The 25,555-nt window shown below is 43.2% G+C and overlaps 1 protein-coding gene across 1 annotated transcript in view; it reads right to left on the bottom strand.

Annotated features, from left to right (window-relative positions):
* Positions 1-19,362, bottom strand: part of STPG2 (sperm tail PG-rich repeat containing 2) — a 453,691-nt gene extending 434,329 nt beyond the window's left edge. Inside the window, exons 1-2 of the mRNA XM_061582947.1 lie at positions 19,257-19,362; positions 7,037-7,146 (exon numbers count right to left, since the gene is read on the bottom strand). Coding sequence (XP_061438931.1) covers positions 7,037-7,146; positions 19,257-19,362 — 216 coding nt within the window. The remainder of the gene's footprint in view (positions 1-7,036; positions 7,147-19,256) is intronic.
* Positions 19,363-25,555: the final 6,193 nt, after the last annotated feature.

The following is a 25,555-nucleotide window of genomic DNA, read 5'->3' as shown; positions in this document are numbered from 1 at the left end:
TCAATACCTTGGTACAGTCATTAACCAGAATGGAGACAATAGGCAAGAAATCAGCAGAAGGCTAGGACTGGGGAGGGCAACTATGAGAGAACTAGAAAAGGTCCTCAAATGCAAAGATGTATCACTGAACACTAAAGTCAGGATCATTCAGATCATGGTATTCCCGATCTCTGTGTATGGATGTGAAAGTTGGACAGTGAAAAAAGCGGATAAGAGAAAGATCAACTCATTTGAAATGTGGTGCTGGAGGAGAGCTTTGCAGATACCATGGACTGCGAAAAAGACAAATAATTGGGTGTTAGAACAAATTAAACCAGAACTATCACTAGAAGCTAAAATGATGAAACTGAGATTGTCACACTTTGGACACATAATGAGAAGACCCGATTCACTAGAAAAGACAATAATGCTGTGAAAACCAAAAGGGAGTAGAAAAAGAGGAAGACCAAACAAGAGATGGCTTGATTCCATAAAGGAAGCCACAGACCTGAACTTACAAGATCTGAACAGGGTGGTTCAAGACAGATGCTACTGGAGGTCGCTGATTCATAGGGTCTCCATAAGTCGTAATCGACTTGAAGGCGCATAACAACAACAACATGGAGAGAAGAAGCAAATGGAAGGAAGGTATCAAGGGTGCTCCAAGGAGACCTGACCGAAGGGAACCCCTTTCTACTAATGTAAGTTCCTTCCTGTCATGACCACCATTTTTTTGCTCTCCCCCCATGTGTGATTACTGCTCCCAATACTCCCTGCCTGGCATTATAGCTGTCCCAAATTGTTGGGCCTGTCTTCTTCCCCAGCCACCACACCAGCTGCAACAGTAGCTAATGGACAGGAAGGAAGCAGCAGCATAAAAAGAAGAAAGGCAGATAAAAGGATGCTTGAATAATTGTCAGTAGGCAATAAGGGACTGGTTGTGGGTGATCACACTTAAACCAGATAAAAGAGAAGTATTGTTTGTCAAGGGAGAAACTGATTGAAGATTAGGTATGCAAACTGCTTTGGACAGGGTTCTACTCCCATTCAAAATATAGCTTCACTTAGGGGTGCTTCTTCATCCAGTGCTGCTTTTGGATGTTCAAGTGTCACCAGTGTCTAGGAGAGCCTTACACCAACTTAAGCTGGTATGCCAATTGCATCCTTTCCTGACTTGGGCACAATTAGTCAAGCTCTGGTAAATTTCAAATTGAACTATTGTAATATACTCTACAAGGGGCTGCTATGCTGAAACTTCTGCTAGTCTGAAGTGCCACTGCCAAGGTTGATGGAATGGAACATTTGGAGACTAGATTATACAACATTGACTATGTCATCTTCAGTGGTTACCTATTCATCTTCAGGTCCAGTTCAAGGTGCTAGTTCTTACCTTCAAAAGCCCTATTAACATCCTAGGGCATAGGTACCTTATTATCACAAATGTGGCCTCCTATGTACTCTGTTCAGCATCTGAGGCCCAGTCCTAATCTGTGTTTTTATGCTGGCAATATTCAGTGGGCAGCTACAAGAGACAAGATGTCTTCCATTATGGCACTTTGGAAGCTAGATTTTGATTAGTCACATCAATATTGGCGTTTTCTACTGGGTGAAAGCTTAGTGATTCTGGGAAGCTTTGAGTGGTAGGTAGCTGCTGCTTTTTATTCCAATTGCTTTTGAATATTGCTCACCTTCAGCTGTTAAATGATTGTTGACTAATTTTGGTTGGTACTTCTGTTGCTCGGGGCATTGACTTTTATTAATGTTTGTGGTTATTGTTGTGATTGTCTGTGTTTTGCTATTGCTTTCAATTGATCCTGGTTTTAATTACATGATTCTTGGCTATTTGGAATTTCTTTAGAAAGAAAAGCTTCTATTCAAAGAGGATAGAAATGTTTAAAATAAAAAAGTGTTCAGTTTTCCAGATAATTCAGAGCCCAGGCAAATGCCATCCTTGTATGCAACCTACTAGACATTTTGAGCAGACCAGTAAAAACTAATATTGGGAAAGATGCAATAGGATATCCATCTCACACCAAATAAAAAACTTTTTCTACACCTTTCAGATTGCCTCTTCTAGCCTGAGGAGAGCCTGGCTGGGAGTCCAGAGTCTGCAAGTTCAAATCCCCGCTCATGCCTCCTGGGTGTCAAGGGCCAGCTAAAAGATCACTCCCACAAAGAGTGGCTCAGGGATTATGTGCCCTACCACCTGTGCAGCCGTGGGCAAACTGCTTAGTCCCAAGGAGCCCAATTGCCCTCCAGCTGGCAGTTGCAGACAAGGAAGGGGCTGGCTTGTGCAGCTGTGGCAAGCTTAGTAGGCCCTAGCCAGCTGGGGAGAACTAGCCTCAGAGGGAGGCAATGGTAAACCCCCTCTGAATACCGCTTACCATGAAAACCCTATTCATAGGGTAGCCATGAGTCGGGATCGACTTGAAGGCAGTGCATTTCTAGCCTGTCAAAAACTAAATATATAGACAAGCCTCATCCTTTAAACTGAAAAAGGGCAGCCAAATTCAAATCTGCTTTGTCCACACTATTGGATGCTAGAAGTTCTTTGCTTGCAAATATAAGTTAAGGTTAGTGAATAACAACTACCACAGTGAATCTGTTTGTTTTAACAATATAACACGATTCAAAAAAGCCCTAAAGTAACCATTTCAACCTTACCATGTTTTTTTTTTAAAAAAAATCAAAACCTAACTAGAACACTGATAGTAACTATATTACTTTCTTTTTTCCAGCAGAAAGCTTAGTATATACTGTAACTACAAATAACTATCCTACATCAAAATTAATCTTCTCTATTACTTATTTTTAACCTTGTTTACAGGTTACTCTAACTGCTTTACTCACACATATTTCACAAATACGACGTAATATTTGGCAGCTGTTTCAAATGTTAGATGAAACACAAACAATAAACAACATACCTTCCTGCTCCCGTTTTATCTTGTGTATTAAAATAATTATATGCTGTAAAGCTGTGGAGGTTGAAAGTTTGATTACAATGTTGTATCGTGATAGTTGAATTAAAAGTATTGCCTAACCTGAGCCACTCAACCCAGCTACTGTGATTTATAGGCATTCTAATTTTCCCATTTGAACAGCCACCACAGTGAGATGATTTAAACTGAGAATTTTAAGTCTACCAGCTCAGAAGAAAATATTGTTAGCTTTGATACATAAGAGCTTTATTGCTTATAGCCATAGCAATCCAAAAAATATAAAAATTAAAGCATCCTGGATATACAAAGCAAATATTACCACAATAACTCCAATATTCCCATACAGTATAAAAACAAATAACACTACTCAAACTTTATAAGAAATGTATATTTAACCTCAAGATGTTGCTTATAGTAAAAATATTTGATATCAAGTAAGATTATCAAAAGCACAAATCACACTATAATCTTTAATATACTAGTTTCATATGTTCTTTGCAGCCAGGGCAAATTTTGCCACCCTAAGTATAATATATATGTTATTGCCTACAAGAAGAATAATACACACCTATTGTAAAAGATGTCAGTTAGCAAAGAACTGGAGAATAACAGCAAAAAATATTTGTCTCGCCTGATTATTTGCTCCCTTTTGCATTGCCATTTGTATTATATCTAGAGATGAGCAAGCTTGTCCCTGCTCATCTTGTACAGACTCGGAAATGAACTTAGTTATTTCCAAAACAGCTGGAAATAACTCAGTTCATTTTGTGATCCTGTCTGAGGCTCTAAAAAACAACCCCTTACATTTCTCTCCTTGTGGACTACTCTTTATATCTGTGCCTAAGAAAATGGGAGATGCAAAAGGCCACCCGCCACAAAATGTCCTCTAAGTATAAGTTTTAAGCCTCTCACCCCCAGTTTTTTTCAAAAGCATCCCCCAGACGTCTCTCCATTACTTTGCTAGGGGTCCATTTTCAAGAGCTGCCTCCAAGAAAACTGGGGGTGAGGGCCAAAAGAACACTCCTACAGGGGACTGTCTTACACCAAGGTACTGTAAGGTTAAGCTGTTTTACACCTGTGAAGGGTGGGGTTTTGGTCCCCACCCCCGGTTTTCCTGAGTGAGGACAAATCTTCAAAGCAGCCCCCTAGCAAATCAATAAAGAAACAACTCCATTGCTTGCTGGAGGGGAGGGGGGGTTGATTCAAAGCCTGGAACTCTCCTCTAGCTTGGATTTTAATAATATGATCTCGAGAAGCTTCTGGGGCTTCAAATACTCACCTCTCTTTTGAGGCGAGCATTACCAATCCCCCAAAGCTTGTTTCCAGGCCTGAGCTCCGAGAACTTCAGTGGCATCTCTTATAATGTCATCCAACTTCCCAGACCCATGTATACAAAGTATTTGACCAGCACGAGAATGATTAATCCTCCCATTCACATAAGGAATGAGCATATCTTCAGTATGATATTCTGAAAACTAATTCAGTTTAGTTTCATTTCCCCAAGGCACGGGCGGGGAGGATGGCAAGTGATTATAACAATGAAGAAACCAAAGGGTGAGTTTCATTGACAACACAATTGGTCTTGTGCTTCTCAACGTGTTACAGAATTCATGAGAGTTTATGCCCAGCTATTGGGAAGATATGAAATAAAATATGTGGACTTTGCTTTCACCAATGTGAATATAGAGTGGCCACATCCTGAAAATATTTAATTTCATGATATTTTCACATAATATTGGAACTTTTTAAATTTAATCATCAAAAATATCAACTAAACATATCTATTGAAGAAACTAATTACTTATTTCTATTGCATTCATTTGCATTTCAACTTTTATTCTGCTATATCTGCAGAGAAAGACAAACTCAAATGGTTCCTTTATTTCTCCCATCTTCGCTATAATATATCCAATATTCCAAAATCTGCATTTCATCAGTTATTCATCAAATTTGCTTGCGCTCCGCTTTTAAACCTACACTATTAGCAGAGCATATAAAGAATGCCAATCTAGTCCACACAACAGTAAAAACCACATGCCAAAAACTAGACAAAAAAAGTAGAATAATTTGAGAAGCATTTCATATCATGCAGAAAAATAAGATATTAAATATTTTTAAATATCTAGTAACCTTCCAGCAGTATTATGCTCTGGCATACAAGAGCCCCTTTTACACATTATTCCATATTTAAGAAAAATATTAAGGTGAGGAATGGAATGGTAGATCCACCATTTCATCCCCAGTCCTGCCATTTCACACCAACCAGGGCAAAAGGTGGGGGTCATTCTTTGTACCATTTTCCTATGCAGGCATAGCTGAGGGGTCTAAGGATTGGGCCCCTTGGGTGATCAATTGTCCTTTGGATCCAGAGAAGCCAAGCTGCCAGCATCCTCCCCATGAAATGCCCCATTGTCCTGCCCGAAGTTGAGGAAATCAGGCTCAGACTTCACTGTGGCTTTTTCTCTTTTTATTAAAGTAATAGATACATCCAAAGCAGTTCACCTCATTAACCTAACTACTCTTTCTAGGAACTTTGCACTGCTCTAACTCTGACTAAGCATGACCTCACAACTCTAAGACTTTGACTCAGCAACTGGGTTCCCCCCATGAGTCCCCTTAAGTAGGCTTGGATCGCGCACACAAATGAAGACTCCGCCTCACCACAGTCTGTTGAACTTCCCACCTCAAGCACCTCCAACCGCGGGGCAAAGGTGGTTTGATCTCCGCTGCCCCCTCCAACAGAGGGAGGCTGCTAGCTGTCAGTTTGGGCATGGGAAGCTGGGCAGCGCTCGGCTGGGAAACATCTGACATGCAAGGTTGAATCTTTGTCAGCAGTGGAGGTATGTTCAGTTAGTGAGTGTCAGACGTGCCAGGTGGTGCTTCCACAGTGGGGGGTCAGGAGCTGAGGGGGCTGAGCTGTCAAAGATGAGGGCTGGGGCACCCTGTGAGTCCATCCCATTGTCTGCCCCCTCCCCAGGTTCCCAGTCCAAGTCCTCATCCTCTGTTTCGCCCTTGTCTATCTGCCCCCTCCCTGCATGGCTCACGACACTCATTTTGGGGCTTTGTGCTTACCTTTGGTGGTAGCTTTCCACCCACTAGGGCACAACCTCCAGCAGTGGTGCTCCTCTTTACCTACTGAGGGGCATCTTTACTTACTAAGGGGCATCTCCATAAAATCCTAAGAATCCCCACCCACCCCCAGCAATCAGCAGCAGGGTTAGGATTGTGTCCAAATAAATTTCTTATTGACAATACAGGAGATTCACTAACAGTGCAATCATAACTACAGAAAGCCAGAGTAACAGTGTGATCCAAACCCAAGATCTACTAGGATGAACGAGTTTGGAATAGGCAGATCTTGGACTCTCCTGGCTGAGCCAGGACTCAACTATGGCTATACCAGCATACCTCCCTCATCCTTGCTCAGACAATGAAATACTCATCAGCCCAGCTCAGCTGGAGCTATGCTGGCTCAGCCAGTCCAAAAAAAGAGGAGGGGGGGAGTAACAGGGCAAGAAGAGATACCTATTTCAAACCTCTTTCAGCTCAGTCACATAACCCAGCTGGCAAAAAAGGTGTAAATCAAACTCTGTTTAAAAGGCTTGTATTGCCTCTGGCAGACTCAGGCCAGCTCAGCCTCAGTAGCGTGACTCTTGCAGAGTTTGGAATAGGAATGCTAGCTTCCTATACTTAGGATTGGTCTGCCCGTTACCCTTCTTCCAAGCTCCATTTAGAAGAAATTTCACTTACAGCACCCTTTTTGCCAGCTAAGTTCTGCTGCGTTACTCATATGACTGAGCTGAAAGGGGTCTGGAACAGGTGCAAGTCTCTCCTTGCCCTACCCATACCACACCCCTTAATCTGGTAAACTCACCGGTTTGTTCCACCAGCTGAATCCCTCTACACTGGCATATTTCCAGCTGAGCCACGGTGAGAGACTTATGCCGGCGTGGTCCCAGTGGAGTTCCAACTTACCCAAGAAAGCCGAAGATCTGCCAAATCCAAACTCACTCATCCTGGTGGATCTTGGCTTTGGATTATGCTGTAACTGTTTCTAGGATGAAGTTGCAAATGGCATATTTCATAATAGGTTTATTCACCCAGTATAATTTTACCTGTGTTCTCTCAATCTCATAGTATCCCGGCCCTGGAACATCATCCTCAGCATTCTGAGAAATACTTCCAAGGCCACGACTTGCCAAAGAAAGAAACGGAGCATAGCCATCTGCAAGAAGCAGGGAGGGGAAATCATGAATGTGTAAGAATTTTGCTTCAGCTCATTATTCATTCATGAAAAGCTATGAGATCTCATTTTTTAAAATATGTAAATAAATATAATACAACTCACTTTACTTACTGTGTGTGTACCTGTATGCGTGTGTGAATAATATTGACTGATTGGTTGATTAAATGAGTATCCCACTCTTTCTCCCAAAGGAGCTGAGGGCAGATCCAAGCAATGGCTGCTCAGCCAATTGTATGCATCCAACAGAGTTTTTACTTTGTTCTCAAATAACAGCCCTCCTTCTCCTCATGCCATATGACAAGCCACATTTGAACTGACAAGCATTTTAATAGCAATATTTAATGTTGCACATGTCACACATGTAAATAAATAAGCATGTTCTAAGGAGATTAAAATTTAACACAATTCAATACTATAACTGCTTAGATTTTCAACAGGGGTGACATGAAAAAAAACTCCTTTAATTTCTAGCAGGCTCTCTGAACTGTATTCTTACAATAAGAACAATTAAAAAACATCAGCATCTATACATTATGATTCACTAACTATTGAGGCCTTCTGCACTTTCTAAACTATGGCATACAGTAGGGCCTTGCTTATACGGTGGGTTAGGAACCAGGCCCCCACCGTAAAGCGGAAATCGCCATAAAGCGGAACCCATTGACTATAATGGGTCGCGTCACGCAAAAATGATGTGGAAATGCCAAAAAATGCCAAAAAAACCGCAAAATCGGCTTTAAAACGGGGAATTTCCCCTCATTGAAAGCCGCCGCATCAGCAGAACACCAGAAAGTGGAACGCCGGAAAGCGGGGCCCTACTGTACAGTTAGCATGTTCCACAGCATATAACAATGCCAGTGAAGAAGGTAATACATGCTGCCAACATAAGAGTTAGTGCAGTCCATTAAAAAAAACCCTCTTGTAACTAACTAGAGCATTTATTTAATTGTTCTGATAATCAACCAAGGATGGCTACAGTATCCTCTGCATAGCCCCATCTTTACATTAGATTCCAACAGCACAATTTGGAAATCAAAAAAATCCCATGGAAACTCCCTAATCATCTTTTGGAAATGTTTGGCTTGCTTTCCAGGATCTCAGTTAAGCTGATAGAGATATTAATGATATCTTAAATTGTTCTTCATCTCAAATGCTTGGAATAAATTGATACTTTTTAAAGAGTTTTTCAACCATGCACCAAATCTGCCTCAAAGACTTCAGATAGGAATTTACCACACAAACAGTGTTTTCTAACAATATGCACCAAAGGACATGTTCTTGAAGTACAGTATATGTATTGATAAAGGTACATGATGATTAAAGAAAATCTTTGCACACTGCATGATAGGATCTTCCTTCTACCCTTTCATTATCAAAGACCAGTGATAGTTTCCCCACACCTGTTTTCTGAATTAATAGCTAAAAAGAATGGGTGAGAGCTGGGGTGGGCGCCACTGGAATGGTATTGTTCTGATTAATACCATTATTAGTATCCAATTTCTCTAATTGTGTTAGAAATCTACTAAATAAAAATATGTGATACAACATATAGGATCATAAGGTGGTGTTTACTTTTCCATTTGTGCACAGCTGGGATACAGTGGGTTTAAAAGCTTGCCATTCTGATCTGGTTCAAAGAAAATACAAATGTCACAAATGGGTAAAGGATAAAAGATCCAGTGCCTGCAAGGGAAGAGGACCATCACCGCCCAGGGAGGGAGAGCCATCTGCCTGCTTTGCTGCTGCTTGGCCAACATCTCTGCTCTCTCCTTCTTGGGCTCCTGCTCTGCACGTGGGCACCTTGCAGGACCAGGCCCCAGGTACTCAGCCAGCTGTGCCTGATACTGTTCCACCTGTCCCTTCTTTGGAGGGGATATATAAGCCGGCTGGCTGAGGGGGCTTGGGAGATCCAGTGCCTGCAAGGGAAGAGGACCATCACCGCCCAGGGAGGGAGAGCCATCTGCCTGCTTTGCTGCTGCTACTTGGCCAACATCTCTGCTCTCTCCTTCTTGGGCTCCTGCTCTGCACGTGGGCACCTTGCAGGACCAGACCCCAGGTGGCGTTTTACGTGGGAAGAAGAACGGTCTTAGAGCTGGCGTTTGGGCGCACAGAATACGGGACTGTGTCTTCTGTGTGGGTTTGAAGTGGATGAATGGGTGTTATATGAGTGTATAACTCATGTTATACATGAGTGAATGTGTATTTTTATGTATATGAGTTTTTTGTATTTATAGTTTATCATGTGCCTCGGGAAGAGATTTTATCATCAAGAGGGGAGACCTGAGGGGGCCCCAATTGCCGTAGTGACGGGCAGAGGGAGGTATGGTGATATGAGAGGGACGTGCCAGGTAAGGAGAACGCGGCCCAGACATGTAGTGGCTGTGCCGCGTTCTGGTCCTTCTCATACCTGCAGGGTTGTTGGTTGTCCTATCAGCCAACTCTCAGATCTCCAGTTGCTGCTTTTTAATGCCAGATCGGTACATAATAAAACCTCCCTTGTCCATGATTTGATTGTGGACGAGGTGGCCGATCTGGCATGTATAACCGAGACCTGGGTGGGCGAACAGGGAGGAGTTAGTCTCTCCCAGCTCTGCCCACCGGGGTATCTGGTTCAGCATCATGGTAGATCTGAGGGTCGGGGAGGTGGGGTTGCTGTGGTCTATAAGAGTTCCATCTCACTCACCAAACACAATGTCCATGCAATCACTGGTCTGGAGTGTTTGCACCTTGTGCTGGGCCAGAGGGACAGACTGGGAATCCTTTTGGTGTACCGCCCACCTTGCTGCCCAATGGCTTCCCTAACTGAGCTGACGGAAGTGGTCTCGGAGATACTGTTGAGATCCCCCAGACTATTAGTACTGGGAGATCTCAACATTCATGCTGAGGCTACTTTGTCTGGGGCAGCTCAGGACTTCATGGCCGCCATGACAACCATGGGGCTGTCTCAATATGTTAGTGGCCCAACACATACATCGGGGCATACTCTTGACCTGGTCTTTGCTACTGGACATGGGAATAGTGATCTGGATGTGGGGAGTTTTACATCTCTCCCGTTGTCATGGACAGATCATTGCTTGCTGAAGTTTAGACTTTCAGTAGCCTTTTCCCTCTGCAAGGGTGGGGGACCTATTAAATTGGTCCGCCCCCGGAGACTAATGAATTCTGAAGGTTTTCAAAAGGCTCTGGGGGTTTTTCCGGCTGATAAGACTGGCGCTCCTGTCGAAGCCCTGGTCGATCTGTGGAATACAGAGATGACCCGGGCTGTTGACACGCTCGCTCCTGCGCGCCCTCTCCTATGTAGAGCTCATACAGCTCCTTGGTATACTCCGGAGCTGAGAGCGATGAAACAAGACAGGAGGCGGCTTGAGCGGAGATGGAGACGAACTCCTGACGAATGCAATTATGAGCTGGTTCGTGCTTCTACTAAGCTCTATGTAGGAGCGGTGAGGGCGGCAAAAAAACAACATTTCGCCGCCACTATTCAGTCATCTCTCTCACGCCCACGGGAGCTTTTTAAAGTGGTTCGTGGCCTACTTCATCCAGGCCTACAAGATACGGCAGATACATCGGTAGCTCGATGTAATAAATTTGCTGAACACTTCCAGCATAAGATCTCATGCATTCGCCGGGACTTAGACTCCTATTTAATAGCAGTTAATCCTACTGAGGTGTCCGGAGCACAGTCTTGTCATGTTTTGTTGGATGAGTTTCAGTTGGTTCAGTTCGAGGACGTGGACAAGGTGCTTGGACAGGTTCGTGCGACCACTTCGGTACTGGATCCTTGCCCCTCTTGGCTAATTAAAACTAGCAAGGAAGGAACAGTTGGCTGGGCCAAGGAAGTGATTAATGCCTCTTTACGAGAGGGAGTGGTCCCTGGCTGTCTGAAAGAGGCGGCAGTGAGACCACTCCTGAAAAAACCTTCCTTGGACCCAGAGGATGTCAGCAGCTACAGACCAGTAGCCAATGTTCCGTTCCTGGGCAAGATCCTGGAACGTGTGGTTGCTGACCAGCTCCAGGCGCTATTGGATGAAACCGATTATCTAGATCCATTTCAATCGGGGTTCAGGCCTGGTTTTGGCACTGAGACTGCCTTGGTCGCCCTGTTTGATGACCTATGTCGGGAGAGAGACAGAGGGAGTGTAACTCTGTTGATTCTCCTTGATCTCTCAGCGGCTTTTGATACCATCGACCATGGTATCCTTCTGGAGAGGCTTGCGGAATTGGGAGTTGGAGGCACTGCTTGGCAGTGGTTCCGCTCCTACTTAGCGGGTCGTCTCCAGAAGATAGTGCTTGGGGAACATTGCTCGACACCGTGGGTTCTCCAATGTGGGGTCCCACAGGGTTCGGTTCTGTCTCCCATGCTTTTTAACATTTATATGAAGCCGCTGGGGGCGGTCATCAGGAGTTTTGGAGTGCGTTGTCATCAGTATGCTGATGACACGCAGCTCTACTTCTCCTTTACATCTTCTTCAGGTGAGGCAGTTGACGTGCTGAACCGTTGCCTGGCCGCGACAATGGACTGGATGAGAACTAACAAACTGAGACTCAATCCTGACAAGACTGAGATGCTGTTGGTGGATGGTTTGTCTGTTCGGATGGTGGATATATACCCTGTCCTGGATGGGGTTACACTCCCCCTAAAGGAACAGGTGCGTAGTCTGGGAGTCATCTTAGACTCTTCCCTCACACTTGAGGCTCATGTAGCCTCGGTGGCCCGGAATGCGTTCTACCAACTTCGGTTGGTAGCCCAGCTACGTCCCTATCTGAGTAAGGAGGACCTCTCATCAGTGGTACATGCTATGGTAACCTCGCGTCTGGACTACTGCAATGCGCTTTACGTAGGGCTACCTTTGAAGACGATTCGGAAGCTACAGCTAGTGCAAAATGCAGCGGCCAGACTGCTAACAAGAACTAAGCGGTCTGAGCATATAACACCTGTGCTAGCCCGTTTGCACTGGCTTCCAATATGCTTCCGGGCCAGATTCAAAGTGTTGGTACTTACCTATAAAGCCTTATACGGCGCGGGACCACGATATCTGTCGGAACGCCTCTCCCGATATGAACCGGCCCGTACACTACGGTCTACTACGAAGGCCCTCCTCCGGGTTCCGACTCATAGGGAAGCCTGGAGAGTGGTGACAAGATCTAGGGCCTTCTCAGTGGTGGCCCCCGAACTATGGAATGGTCTCCCCGAGGAGGTGCGCCTGGCGCCGACACTATCATCTTTTCGGCGCCAGGTTAAAACCTTTCTCTTCTCTGAGGCATTTTAATTCCTGTTAATTCTAAATTATTATATTTTGATTTTAGACTGTACAGTTTTATGTACAGTTTTGTGTTATTTTTATTGTATTTTTAATGTTCACCGCCCAGAGAGCTGTTGCTAGTCGGGCGGTATATAAGCTTAATTAAATAAATAAATAACTGTGTCAAGCATTGAAGACTCAAATCTTTGGTCATTATCTCACACTGAGAATGAATTGAGTATAGAAATCTTTTTCTAACTAAACAACAAAGCCATAAAACTTAACCTAGGGTGGGAAAAGAAATGCAACGAACACACTATGTTTAAATTGGATATCTAACGCCCAGTTGCCTGCCAAGCACACAAGTTCTCTTTCAAATTAGAGCTTCTTTTCTAGTCACGTACCCATGCACAAAATGCCTGAAGCTGTTTGATTCATAATGTACCGAACCAACAGTTCTGTAATAAACTGCAGCTGCTGACTTTTCTTTTATTCTTATTTTGAGCTACATCACTACTTTCTTCTATAAAGCCAGAAGTTGTACAAGAGCAGAATTCTTAAGCTCCAATAATAACAGCAGAGAAGCTGGATTTTTATATACCCTATTTCAACACAACCGGCATCCGAGCGGTTTAAAAAGAATTCTTGTGGATATTATTTTTCATATCCCCATGCTGCTAGACTGAGCAAATTAAGTTATGACAGGAAAACCTGAGAAGCAGTGGATCAAATAATGTTTAAGGCTTAGCTGTATTTGTCCTTGTTATATATTAATTTGTCTTATAGTAGCACGTCAGAACCTCTTTTGAACTTAAGGCACATATAACAAGGCACTAGCTGTGGCCTGTGCAACAGACCCTCTTAAACTTTGGATGATTTAAACCCATTCTGGGAATTTATTTCTCCCTTTTTAGAACATTTTTCACCTTAGCAGTGTGCCATTTGAGCACAAGTTTCACACCTTTCAAACTACAAAAGAATGCCACAGAAGTTACATCTATTTTGTACCCACTAAAGATTATGAAAAGCCTTGAGGGTTCATGAAAAAATAAGCGAGCACTGTGTTAAACTATAGCTTAGCAGGCTTCTGAATCAGGCTTGAAGAAAATCAAGATAGTCTCTGTTTACATAATAAACTAACAGTCCAACCCTAAACATAAGTTCAATAGGACTCATTACTCCCAAATAATTGTGCCCAGGAAACAGAAGAAGTCGTAAATAGACCATATTAAGCAGCTAAACTTGGGCTGGGGTATTTTCAGAGGATTCAACTGAATTCAAATATTTATTTTCAGATACTGCAAACTATTTCTTACACGTATTGGAAGGTGTATTATTTCTTTGATCAAACCATGGAATCAATCTTCAAAATAGTCTTTGCTGTTTGTCTATATCAGAGCATTTCTAAAGATTTGGCCTGAAGACATTCAGCCCATCCTAGGTTTACTTAGAAATGTTCCCCACCATGTTCTATGAGTGTGCAACTACAGTGTAAAACTGCAAACCTATGCACACTTACTTTGCTGTCCTGGGCTCCTACTGGGAGAAGGGCAGGATATAAATCAAACAAATAAAGAAAGAAATAATACTGGAATGTAAGCCCCACTGAAGTCAACCATTCACAGGATCAAGCTGCACAACTGCAAGTTTACACTGTAAAACCTGGGAATAATTTCAGTTTAGCTCAAGCGATTCAATTCTGAATAAACTTGGGTGTGATGTGGCACCAGTGCCATTTCTGAAACAAAGTTCTGGATTTCCCTTGAATGTGGAAAATGCACATCTATATTAATGTAAGAGTCGGCCATCTCCCCCTTCAGCACTTCCTGAAAGTGTATCCAAAGCCATCCTTTGTGGTACAATGCACCAAGTCTTAAGGTACTTTCACCTGCCTGCAATATTAACAGCCCAGTCCTGTATGGATGTTCTGGTATTATTTTTAAAGCCACTGTACCCTCTTCCCATCTCCTCCTCCCTTGTAAAGTCCAGGAACATACTTTTGAGCAAATATGCACAGGAACCAAGTTAAAGGGTGTAATCCTAAACACGCTTACTTAGCAGTAAGTGTGAAAAATAATTAATAGCTCTTCAGAAGTGGGGAACAAATCTATGTAAAAACTTCTTGCACCTCAAAATCTGTCCCCATCATATCAGCACCATAGAAACGTCATTATTTATCTTATTTAATTATTCATTATTTATCAACTCCAGGAAATGTAGTTTTAGACCCTTCGGAGATCCACTATGAATTGTTTGCAAGGCACTTTGAGGGTAAAGTTGCTCGCCTCCATAGCAATCTTGATGCCTCATCCACAGCTAGTGTAGTCCCCAATGAGGTGACCAGTGCAACTTCTTGAGAAAGGTTTCATTTGATGCTTCTTGGCTTATTAAAGTTTGCCAAGGGGGGGGGTTGACCGACTGGATCTAGGGTGTGGTCAACACATCGTTGTGGGAGGGAGTGGTTCCAGCTGCCCTGAAAGAGATGGTGATTCAACCACTCCTGAAAAAGTCCACCCAGGACCCAATGGTTTACGACAACTACCACCCAGTTGCAAATACCCCCTTCTTAGGACAGGTGATTGAGAGGGTTGTGGTGCAGCAATTGCAAGTACTCTTGGACGAAACAGATTATCTTGACCCATTCCAGTCTTTTAATACCACTGACCATGGTATCCTCCTCGGCCAACTTGGTGAGATGGGTATTGGAGGCACTGTTTTACAGAGAATAGCATTGCGTCGATCCAAGGTGGTTTTCAGATAACAGCATTGGGCGACTGTATTTCAGCCTCCTGGCAGTTGTGCTGTGGGGTGCCACAAGGTACCGTCTTGTCTCCCATGCTGTTTAACATCTATATGAAGCCCTTGGGAATGCTCATCAGATTTGGGGTAAGGTGTCAGCAGCATGCTGATGATACCCAGCTCTGTTTCTCTGTAACATCTGAATCGGGAGAACCCGTGCAAGCCCTGGACCAGTGCCTACACTCTGTGGTGGGCTGGTTGAGAGCCAGTAAACTGACTCAATCTTAGCAAGATGGAGATACTGTGGGTTGGTGGATCCTGAGTTCAGATAATTGTTTAGTTGCCTGCTTTGGATGGGGTCATACTCTGAAAGAGCAGGTCTGCAGGGGTGCTCCTGGATCCATCTTTGTCGCTAGAGGCCAAGATGACCTCCATGGCTAGGAGTCCCTTTCACCAGCTTTGTATGGTAAGACAGCTGCAGCCATTTCTGGACCTGGATAGCCTGACCCGTTTATCCATGCACTGGTAACCTTCAAGTTGGATTATTCTAATGCGCTCCATGTGGCACTAGCCTTGAGGCTGGTACAGAAGCTGCAGCTGGTGCAAAATATGGCAGCGAGACTGCTCATTGGAGCAGGTTATCGCCAACATGTCACTCCACTGCGGAAAAAAATAGCACTAGCTGCCTATTAGCTACCGGCCTAAGTTCAAGGTTCTAGTTCTGGTGTACAAAGCCCTATACAGCTTGCGATCAGGATACCTGAAAGACTGTCTTATCCCTTATATATCCAGTAGATCACTGTGCTCTGCAGATGAGCGCCTCCTGCAGATACCATCTTATCAGGAGGTCCGTTCTGCACAACCTCGGAAATGGACCCTTAGTGTAGTGGCACCAAGTCTTTGGAATTCCCTCCCCTTAAATATTGGACAGGCACCATCTCTGTTACCTTTTAAGCGCCTTCTGAAGACCTTCCCCTTTCAAAAAGCCTTTTAGGTAGAAACCTTATCCCAGTCTGCATCTGTGTTGGAATTGCTTTTTAATATATTTTTAAACCTGCTTTTTTAATGTTTTTAAAGCTTTTTAAAAATGTTTTTAAACATGTTTTGTTTTAATATGTTTTTAATGGTTGTTGTGTTTTAATATATTTTAAAGTCCGTTTTTATGATGTTTTAAAGTGTTTTTAGTGCTTGTGTTTGCCGCCTTGGGCTCCTACTGGGAGAAATGTCAGGATATAAATCAAATAAACAAATAAATAAATATTTTAATTTCATAGAATCATAGAATAGTAGAGTTGGAAGGAGCATATAAGGCCATCAAGTCCAACCCCCTGCTCAATGCAGGAATCCAAATCAAAGCATTCCCGACAGATGGCCGTCCACCTGCCTCTTGAATGCCTCCAGTGTTGGAGAGCCCACTACCTCTCTAGGTAATTGGTTCCATTGTCATACCGCTCTAACAGGTAGGAAGTTTTTCCTGATGTCCAATTGAAATCTGGCTTCCTGCAACTTGAGCCCATTATTCCGTGTCCTGCACTCTGGGACGATCGAGAAAAGATCCCAGGCCTCCTCTATGTGACAACCTTTCATGTACTTGAAGAGTGCTATCATATCTCCCCTCAGTCTTCTCTTCTCCAGGCTAAACATGTCCAGTTCTTTCAGTCTCTCCTCATAGGGCTTTGTTTCCAGTCCTCGGATCATCCTTGTTGCCCTCCTCTGAACCTATTCTAATTTGTCTGCATCCTTCTTGAAGTGCAGAGACCAGAACTGGATGCAGTATTCAAGATGAGGCCTAACCAGTGCTGAATAGACGGGAACTAATACTTCACGCGATTTGGAAACTATACTTCTGTTAATGCAGCCTAATATAGCATTTGCCTTTTTTGCAGCCACATCACACTGTTGGCTCATATTCAGCTAGTGATCAACAACAATTCCAAGATCCTTCTCACATGTATTGCTGAGCCAAGTATCCCCCATCTTATAACTGTGCATTTGGTTTCTTTTTCCCAAGTGTAGAACTTTGCATTTATCCCTGTTGAATTTCATTCTGTTGTTTTCAGCCCAATGCTCCAGCCTATCAAGGTCCCTTTGCATTTTGTTTCTATCTTCCACAGTATTAGCTATGCCCCCCAATTATGTATATCTGCAAATTTGATAAGCATGCTCTGTACCACCTCATCCAAGTCGTTAATAAAAATGTTGAAGAGCACTGGGCCCAGGACCAAGCCCTGTGGTATCCTACTTGTTACTTCTGCCCAGTTTGAGAAGGAATCATTGATATGCACTCTTTGAGTACGATTCTGGAGCCAACTGTGGATCCACCTGATAGTTGTTCCATCCAGCCCACATTTAGCTAGCTTGCTAATCAGAATATCATGGGGCACTTTGTCAAAAGCTTTGCTGAAGTTGAGGTATATTATGTCCACAGCATTCCCACAGTCTACAAGGGAGGTTAGTCGATCAAAAAATGAGATAAGATTAGTTTGGCAGGATTTGTTCGCCAGGTCAAAACCTTCCTATTCTCTGAAGCATTTTAAATTACACTGATTTACTTTTAAAAATGTTTATTGTATTGGATTGATGATTGTATTTTAGTATTATTTTGTTATTCATTGTATTTTTATGCTATTTTATGTTCACCGCCCAGAGAGCTATTGCTAGTCGGGCGGTATATAAATTTAATAAATAAAATAAATAAATACAATAAATAAATCCATGTTGGCTCCTAGTAATCACTGCATTGTTTTCAAGGTGCTTACAAATTGACTGCTTTATAATCTGCTCCAGAGATTTTCCAGGGATTGATGTTAAGCTGACTGGTCTGTAGTTTTCCGGTTCCTCCTTTTTGCCTTTTTTGAAGATAGGGACAACATTAGCTCTCCTCCAGTTATCCGGCACTTTACCAGTCCTCCATGATTTTGCAAAGATAATAGGCAGCGTTTCTGAGAGTTCTTCAGCCAGTTCCTTCAATACTCTAGGATGCAGTTTATCGGGCCCTGCCAATTTAATCTTTAAAGGTTTCTAAAGCACCTTTCAGTGCATAAATGCCCTCACAGGGTGGTGTATAATTCTAAAATCAAATACAACATATAAAATCATACACTTGTAAGAAACTTATGTCCCTTAAAACTGGGACAGGCAACCTATGACTCTCCAGATCTTGCTGGACTCTAGCTCCCATCAGTTTCAGCCAGCATGGCCAATGGTCAGAGAAGATGGGAGCAGGAATCCAGCTACATCAAGTGTCACAGTTTCCCCACCCCTACCTTAAAATGAACAGGAAAAACTAGTTCAAAGCCAAGCAATGAATAAAATGTAGATTGAGATTAAAATGACTTTTAAACGCGGCACTCTTGTGCATGCTTCCTTGCGAATAAGCCCTACTGAACTCAGAATTTCAGTAAATGTATTCATATAGGATTGGCCTGCAAGACTGTAATCCTTATTGCATCTAAGTATTAGTATTAGAATTTATTAATAATAATAATAATAATAATTTAATTTTTAGGCCGCCTATCTGGCCGAAGCCACTCTAGGCGGCGTACATATTAAATTCAATAAAATACAATAATACAGTAAATACAGTAAATACAATAAATATAAATAATCAACAGTGACAAAATAGCAGCAAATGTAGTACATAGCAACGGGCATTAAGTATATAATTAGCCCATCCCGATACCTACGCTTCACCCAGAGATCCCAGGGAGGTGACAACAATTTTAAATCACATAATTAAAACAGTTACAAACAGCCTAAACAGCATCACAGAAAACAGGGTGGGTCCTAAAAATGTACATGTCAGGCGTAGAATGCCAGGATAAAGAGTAACATAGAGCAAGGTCCATCCTGCTCAATACGGATTTGAGTCCGGCTGAGTGAACCTGCCTTCCAAAACTGTTCACACAAACCCTTACAGCAGCCTTCACCAACCTGGTGCCTCCCAGATGTTTTGGACTACAGTTCCCACCCACTCCAGCCGGGGGCTCCACTCTCCTCTCCACACCAAGTCCAATGGTCCCACTAGCAGATAGACCAAAGTTTAGGGTGAGGTTGTCAAGAGCTGGAGGACGTCCCCGTCACCCTTCTCCTTTCCTCCCCCCTCACCTCGGAGCCGATTGGTCTTTGAAGGCAACGCATAGGAGCCCGGGCCCAGATGGGCGTCGGTGCCGCCGACAGTCAAGGACAAGGAGCGGGGAGCCCGGTCATACATGCTGCCCGTTTGCTTAACCGCGCGCTCCCGTCGCCATGGCTACCGAGGGCCCAACGCTCCGCCCGGCCCAGCCTCACCCCTTCCATCTCCACTCGTTGCAAAGGCCTGAGACGAAAGTCTCTCACGACCCTCCCAATCTGGTTCTCAGCGAGCTGCACGGGAATCCGTCAGCCGCCACCCGCCTTCCTGGCCAAGGAGCTGCTTATGCTTACCTCTTGCCAGCACAGATGCAGTTGTTAAGGTACAGACACTGGATGACGACGGAGGAATCTGGCAATAAAACGAGTCTTTCTTTAATTTTATTCATTTATCGCCCGCCTTTCACAATATTCCGCTCTCCTCCCCGCGTTTGGCGAGTTCGTGTTCAGCATTGGAGTGACCAGAAGAAGGGGTTTGGTCCGGTTTTAATTGATTTATTTTTTACGTGTCTGTGTTTTCTTTGCCTTTACAAGGTCGGTTTAACCACTACACCACACTGGCTGTCGCTTTCTTTCCCTTTATAAGGTCGGTTCAGAGCCCAGTCCTAGGGACTTTTTAGGTACCCCACTTTTAGGCAGTGGTGTAGTGGCAAATTCAGAAATGCAGGGTCCCTTCATGATAGTTACACCACACCTCCATCACAGCCATATCCCCCTTTCCACTTTCCTCCGTCTCTCTTGCTCTCCCTGTCATCTTGCAAGTCCACACTCCCATACAACAGATGTCCCTAGGAGCCAATCAGCGTGAAAGGGGAGGATGTGTGTTAGCTACTGAGAAGTGTCTACTCAGTGGCTGACTCACTCTGATTGGCTCTAATCACCATAAGAACATAAGAAGAGCCTGCTGGATCAGGCCAGTGGCCCATCTAGTCCAGCATCCTGTTCTCACAGTGGCCAACCAGGTGCCTGGGGGAAGCCCGCAAGCAGGACCCGAGTGCAAGAACACTCTCCCCTCCTGAGGCTTCCAGCAACTGGTTTTCAGAAGCATGCTGCCTCTGACTAGGGTGGCACAGCACAGCCATCACGGCTAGTAGCCATTGATAGCCCTGTCCTCCATGAATTTGTCTAATCTTCTTTTAAAGCCATCCAAGCTGGTGGCCATTACTGCATCTTGTGGGAGCAAATTCCATAGTTTAACTATGCGCTGAGTAAAGAAGTACTTCCTTTTGTCTGTCCTGAATCTTCCAACATTCAGCTTCTTTGAATGTCCATGAGTTCTAGTATTATGAGAGAGGGAGAAGAACTTTTCTCTATCCACTTTCTCAATGCCATGCATAATTTTATACACTTCTATCATGTCTCCTCTGACCCGGCTTTTCTCTAAACTAAAAAGCCCCAAATGCTGCAACCTTTCCTCGTAAGGGAGTCGCTCCATCCCCTTGATCATTCTGGTTGCCCTCTTCTGAACCTTTTCCAACTCTATAATATCCTTTTTGAGATGAGGCGACCAGAACTGTACACAGTATTCCAAATGCGGCCGCACCATAGATTTATACAACGGCATTATGATATCGGCTGTTTTATTTTCAATACCTTTCCTAATGATCGCTAGCATGGAATTTGCCTTTTTCACAGCTGCCGCACACTGGGTCGACATTTTCATCGTGCTGTCCACTACAACCCTGAGGTCTCTCTCCTGGTCGGTCACCGCCAGTTCAGACCCCATGAGCGTATATGTGAAATTCAGATTTTTTGCTCCAATATGCATAATTTTACACTTGTTTATATTGAATTGCATTTGCCATTTTTCTGCCCATTCGCTCAGTTTGGAGAGGTCTTTTTGGAGCTCTTCGCAATCCCTTTTTGTTTTAACAACCCTGAACAATTTAGTGTCATCAGCAAACTTGGCCACTTCACTGCTCACTCCTAATTCTAGGTCATTAATGAACAAGTTGAAAAGTACAGGTCCCAATACCGATCCTTGAGGGACTCCACTTTCTACAGCCCTCCATTGGGAGAACTGTCCGTTTATTCCTACTCTCTGCTTTCTGCTTCTTAACCAATTCCTTATTCACAAGAGGACCTCTCCTCTTATTCCATGACTGCTAAGCTTCCTCAGAAGCCTTTGGTGAGGTACCTTGTCAAACGCTTTTTGAAAGTCTAAGTACACTATGTCCACTGGATCACCTCTATCTATATGCTTGTTGACACTCTCAAAGAATTCTAATAGGTTACTGAGACAGGACTTTCCCTTGCAGAAGCCATGCTAGCTCTGCTTCAGCAAGGCTTGTTCTTCTATGTGCTTAGTTAATCTAGCTTTAATTATACTTTCTACCAGTTTTCCAGGGACAGAAGTTAAGCTAACTGGCCTGTAATTTCCGGGATCCCCTCTGGATCCCTTTTTGAAGATTGGCGTTACATTTGCCACTTTCCAGTCCTCAGGCACGGAGGAGGACCCAAGGGACAAGTTACATATTTTAGTTAGCAGATCAGCAATTTCACATTTGAGTTCTTTGAGAACTCTCGGGTGGATGCCATCCGGGCCCGGTGATTTATCAGTTTTTATATTGTCCATTAAGCTTAGAACTTCCTCTCTCGTTACCACTATTTGTCTCAGTTCCTCAGAATCCCTTCCTGCAAATGTTAGTTCAGGTTCAGGGATCTGCCCTATATCTTCCACTGTGAAGACAGATGCAAAGAATTCATTTAGCTTCTCTGCAATCTCCTTATCGTTCTTTAGTACACCTTTGACTCCCTTATCATCCAAGGGTCCAATCGTCTCCCTAGATGGTCTCCTGCTTTGAATGTATTTATAGAATTTTTTGTTGTTGGTTTTTATGTTCTTAGCAATGTGCTCCTCAAATTCTTTTTTAGCATCCCTTATTGTCTTCTTGCATTTCTTTTGCCAGAGTTTGTGTTCTTTTTTATTTTCTTCATTCGGACAAGACTTCCATTTTTTGAAGGAAGACTTTTTGCCTCTAAGAGCTTCCTTGACTTTGCTCGTTAACCATGCTGGCATCTTCTTGGCCCTGGCGGTACCTTTTCTGATCTGCGGTATGCACTCCAGTTGAGCTTCTAATATAGTGTTTTTAAACAACTTCCAAGCATTTTCGAGTGATGTGACTCTCTGGACTTTGTTTTTCAGCTTTCTTTTTACCAATCCCCTCATTTTTGTGAAGTTTCCTCTTTTGAAGTCAAATGTGACCGTGTTGGATTTTCTTGGCAATTGGCCAGTTACATGTATGTTTAATTTAATAGCACTGTGGTCACTGCTCCCAATCGGTTCAACAACACTTACATCTCGCACCAGGTCCCGGTCCCCACTGAGGATTAAGTCCAGGGTTGCCGTCCTTCTGGTCGGTTCCATGACCAACTGGTCTAGGGAATAGTCATTTAGAATATCTAGAAACTTTGCTTCTTTGTCATGACTGGAACACATATGCAGCCAGTCTATGTCTGGGTAGTTGAAGTCACCCATTACTACCACATTTCCTAGTTTGGATGCTTCCTCAATTTCATATCTCATCTCAAGGTCTCCCTGAGCATTTTGATCAGGGGGACGATAGATCGTTCCCAGTATTAAGTCCCTCCTGGGGCATGGTATCACCACCCAGCTAAACATGCTTCCTTTCCATGCTGATTGGCTCATACATACAGACCTGGCTGGGACCCTGGTCCCAAAAAAATAACAGGTCTGTGTTCCCCTGCAACCCCAGATGACTACACCCCTGCTTTTAGGTGAATATGCATTAGACTGCAGCCTTCATGCCATAACTAGGGTTGGTACCTTCATTCTTCCTAGCATGGTTCCTATGTCTTTAACAGATACACCATGGGCAGAAATTCAGCAGATGGAGCTTTTTTCATATTGCTTTTCTGTGGGGCACGCAGCCGTTAATGGAGTGGCACCCTGCGGGGGGGGGCTCAGGCAGTACTTGTTTACAATCGCATTTATAGAATTGTAAAGGAGTAAGCATTTATTGAGAGAAAAACCCACTGCAAGACATCTACAACCCCATCCCCAGGGCAAACCTAGCAGGGGCTGGATGCACCAACTTTGAAGATTGCACTAACAGACAAAGTTTAAGATGAGGGAAGCATTCCTTCATCTATCTGCTTCCTGCAGATCAGTGTAAACTATGGGTTCCCAAACTGTGGTCCATGGACCACCAGCGGTCCATGAGTTTCATTTAGGTGGTCCATGGCATGCCTACATTAAATATTCATACTGATTTTTAACTGTATTTTATTGCTTCTTTATTGTGTTTATTATATTGTATTCTATTGCATTACAATTTGAATTCTATGGAATGCAAATTGTAATACAACATAAGAAATAAAAATTCAGTTAAAATCATACAGCATCCAGCACAGCACATTACAGTTGCTTATAACAGGCAAGGAAAACATTAAGTGTTCTGCCAAGACCATCAACAGTTTTCAAGTGGTCTGTAGGAAAAAACGTTTGGGAGCCACTGGTCTAAACAAGCCAGTCAACAATATGTTGCGGAGTAGCAAAAAAGCACCTGAGTGAGCTTTGTGTGTTTGAATCCCTGCGAAATATTACACCTTCCCTGGAATTAGTCACACTGAGACTTTAAACTTCAAAATAAGAAAAAAAAACCCTACTTTAGTCTGAAAGTATATACTTGAGAAACAAGGTTCTACATCTAGCTAAGTTGGAGATGCAAACACTAACCCTAGTGTTTGCCCTCATGCTGTGGGGAGAGAGACAAAAAGAAGATTTGTCTTCTCTCTGTCTCTCAAGAGAACAAAGAAGAAACCAGAAGATGTGGTCAACATCCTAAGAATTACGCTTTACACCACTAAATCACTGAGAAGATGGAAAAACCTCAAGAGTAAGAAAAACCACTGACTAAAGCTGGACGCATCTGCCTTCCCCACTTCTGATTAGGACTGCCCACAGCAAAGCATTGGGCCAATCACTGTCTGCCTGAGCCTACAGCAAAGAGTTTTCACTGGAATGTCAACAGGGTTGGTGGCCAATCAAGGTAAACTGTGCTGGAGCTGCAGCTTCCAACATTTTAGAGTAAAAGCAGGCAGAGTTTGCCTAAAGTCATGTGTCCCTGCATTCAGAAAGTAGAGGTGGAGGCTCACTAAAGCCAACAAAACCACAAGTGTGGCTCTACCCTCAATGTAGTGGTTAATGCATTGGATGATGGAGTGGAACATACTGGATAGAATAGTAGATCAGGGAGAATAAAAGGCATACTAACCTCATTATCCTAAACAACACTGCACTAGCTCTCCATCTATCTACCTGCTTAACTCTTTTCAGATATTTACAAGTAAAGATAGAACATGCCTAGGTAAGGAGGGCATTCCGGCACTAGGTCATGTTGCCACCCGCCCACTCCAGCATTGGCAAGTGTTCTTTCTGTTTCTCATACCTGAGTCTTAGTCCATTTCATCTTTTTGTTCAGTGATGTTATAATTGAGAGATTTCCCCCACTTATTTGGTAAACATCCATTTGCTTTGTTTTCAAAGAAGCCTCCTTACAGAATGGCTGAAAAGCATATCGGTGTGACTGTAAAAGTTCAGATCATGAATGATATTTACAAATATAATAGATAAACCTGATTAATGCTTGTCTGTACCCTAAATGTAATTGGCCAAATATTGTCCTGTCCTGGTTTGCACATTTCAGGATGGGGAGTCTGCTTGCGCACTTCTGTCTAGTTTCATTTGTTATTGTTTAGGCATGTTTCTTCCCTGTGTCTGGCTTATTGTGGTTGCAGGCAGGGAATTGTTTATTTGTTTAGGTTGGGGGTTGGTGCTTGTCTAAGAATACTTTTTTTCATGACTATTTTTGTTTAATGAGACTTTTCTCATAACCGCATAAGCACCACATATATTTGATCATCCATAGTAACTTGGTTTGGTTTGGTTTCTCCCCACCCGCATCCGTTTCCAAGCACAATTCAAAATGCTGGTCTTAACTAGCCATATATAGCATGGACCACGATATTTAAAGGACTGTCTCCTCCCTCATAAACTGGTCCATGCATCAGGGTTGATTTGATTTAAATTGCTTCCCTGAAGGACTACATTTTAACTATTTAAATCACAGTTTAAATCACTAGTGAGGAAGATTCTATGTAATCATTATTTTTAATAGAACTACGTTATTGTTTAATATAACCTTAATACATATTCAGAGATGTAGGTTTCATTAGAAGGTAGGCACACACTAAGCAAATATTCTGAATTGTTTTCAGATTAATTTTCATCAAAAAATAGGATGATAATTTGG

Source organism: Rhineura floridana, chromosome 9, assembly GCF_030035675.1.
Source record: "Rhineura floridana isolate rRhiFlo1 chromosome 9, rRhiFlo1.hap2, whole genome shotgun sequence".
In the NCBI taxonomy this organism is placed as follows: Eukaryota; Metazoa; Chordata; class Lepidosauria; order Squamata; family Rhineuridae; genus Rhineura; species Rhineura floridana.
This window is presented reverse-complemented; position numbering and strand designations above follow the sequence as displayed.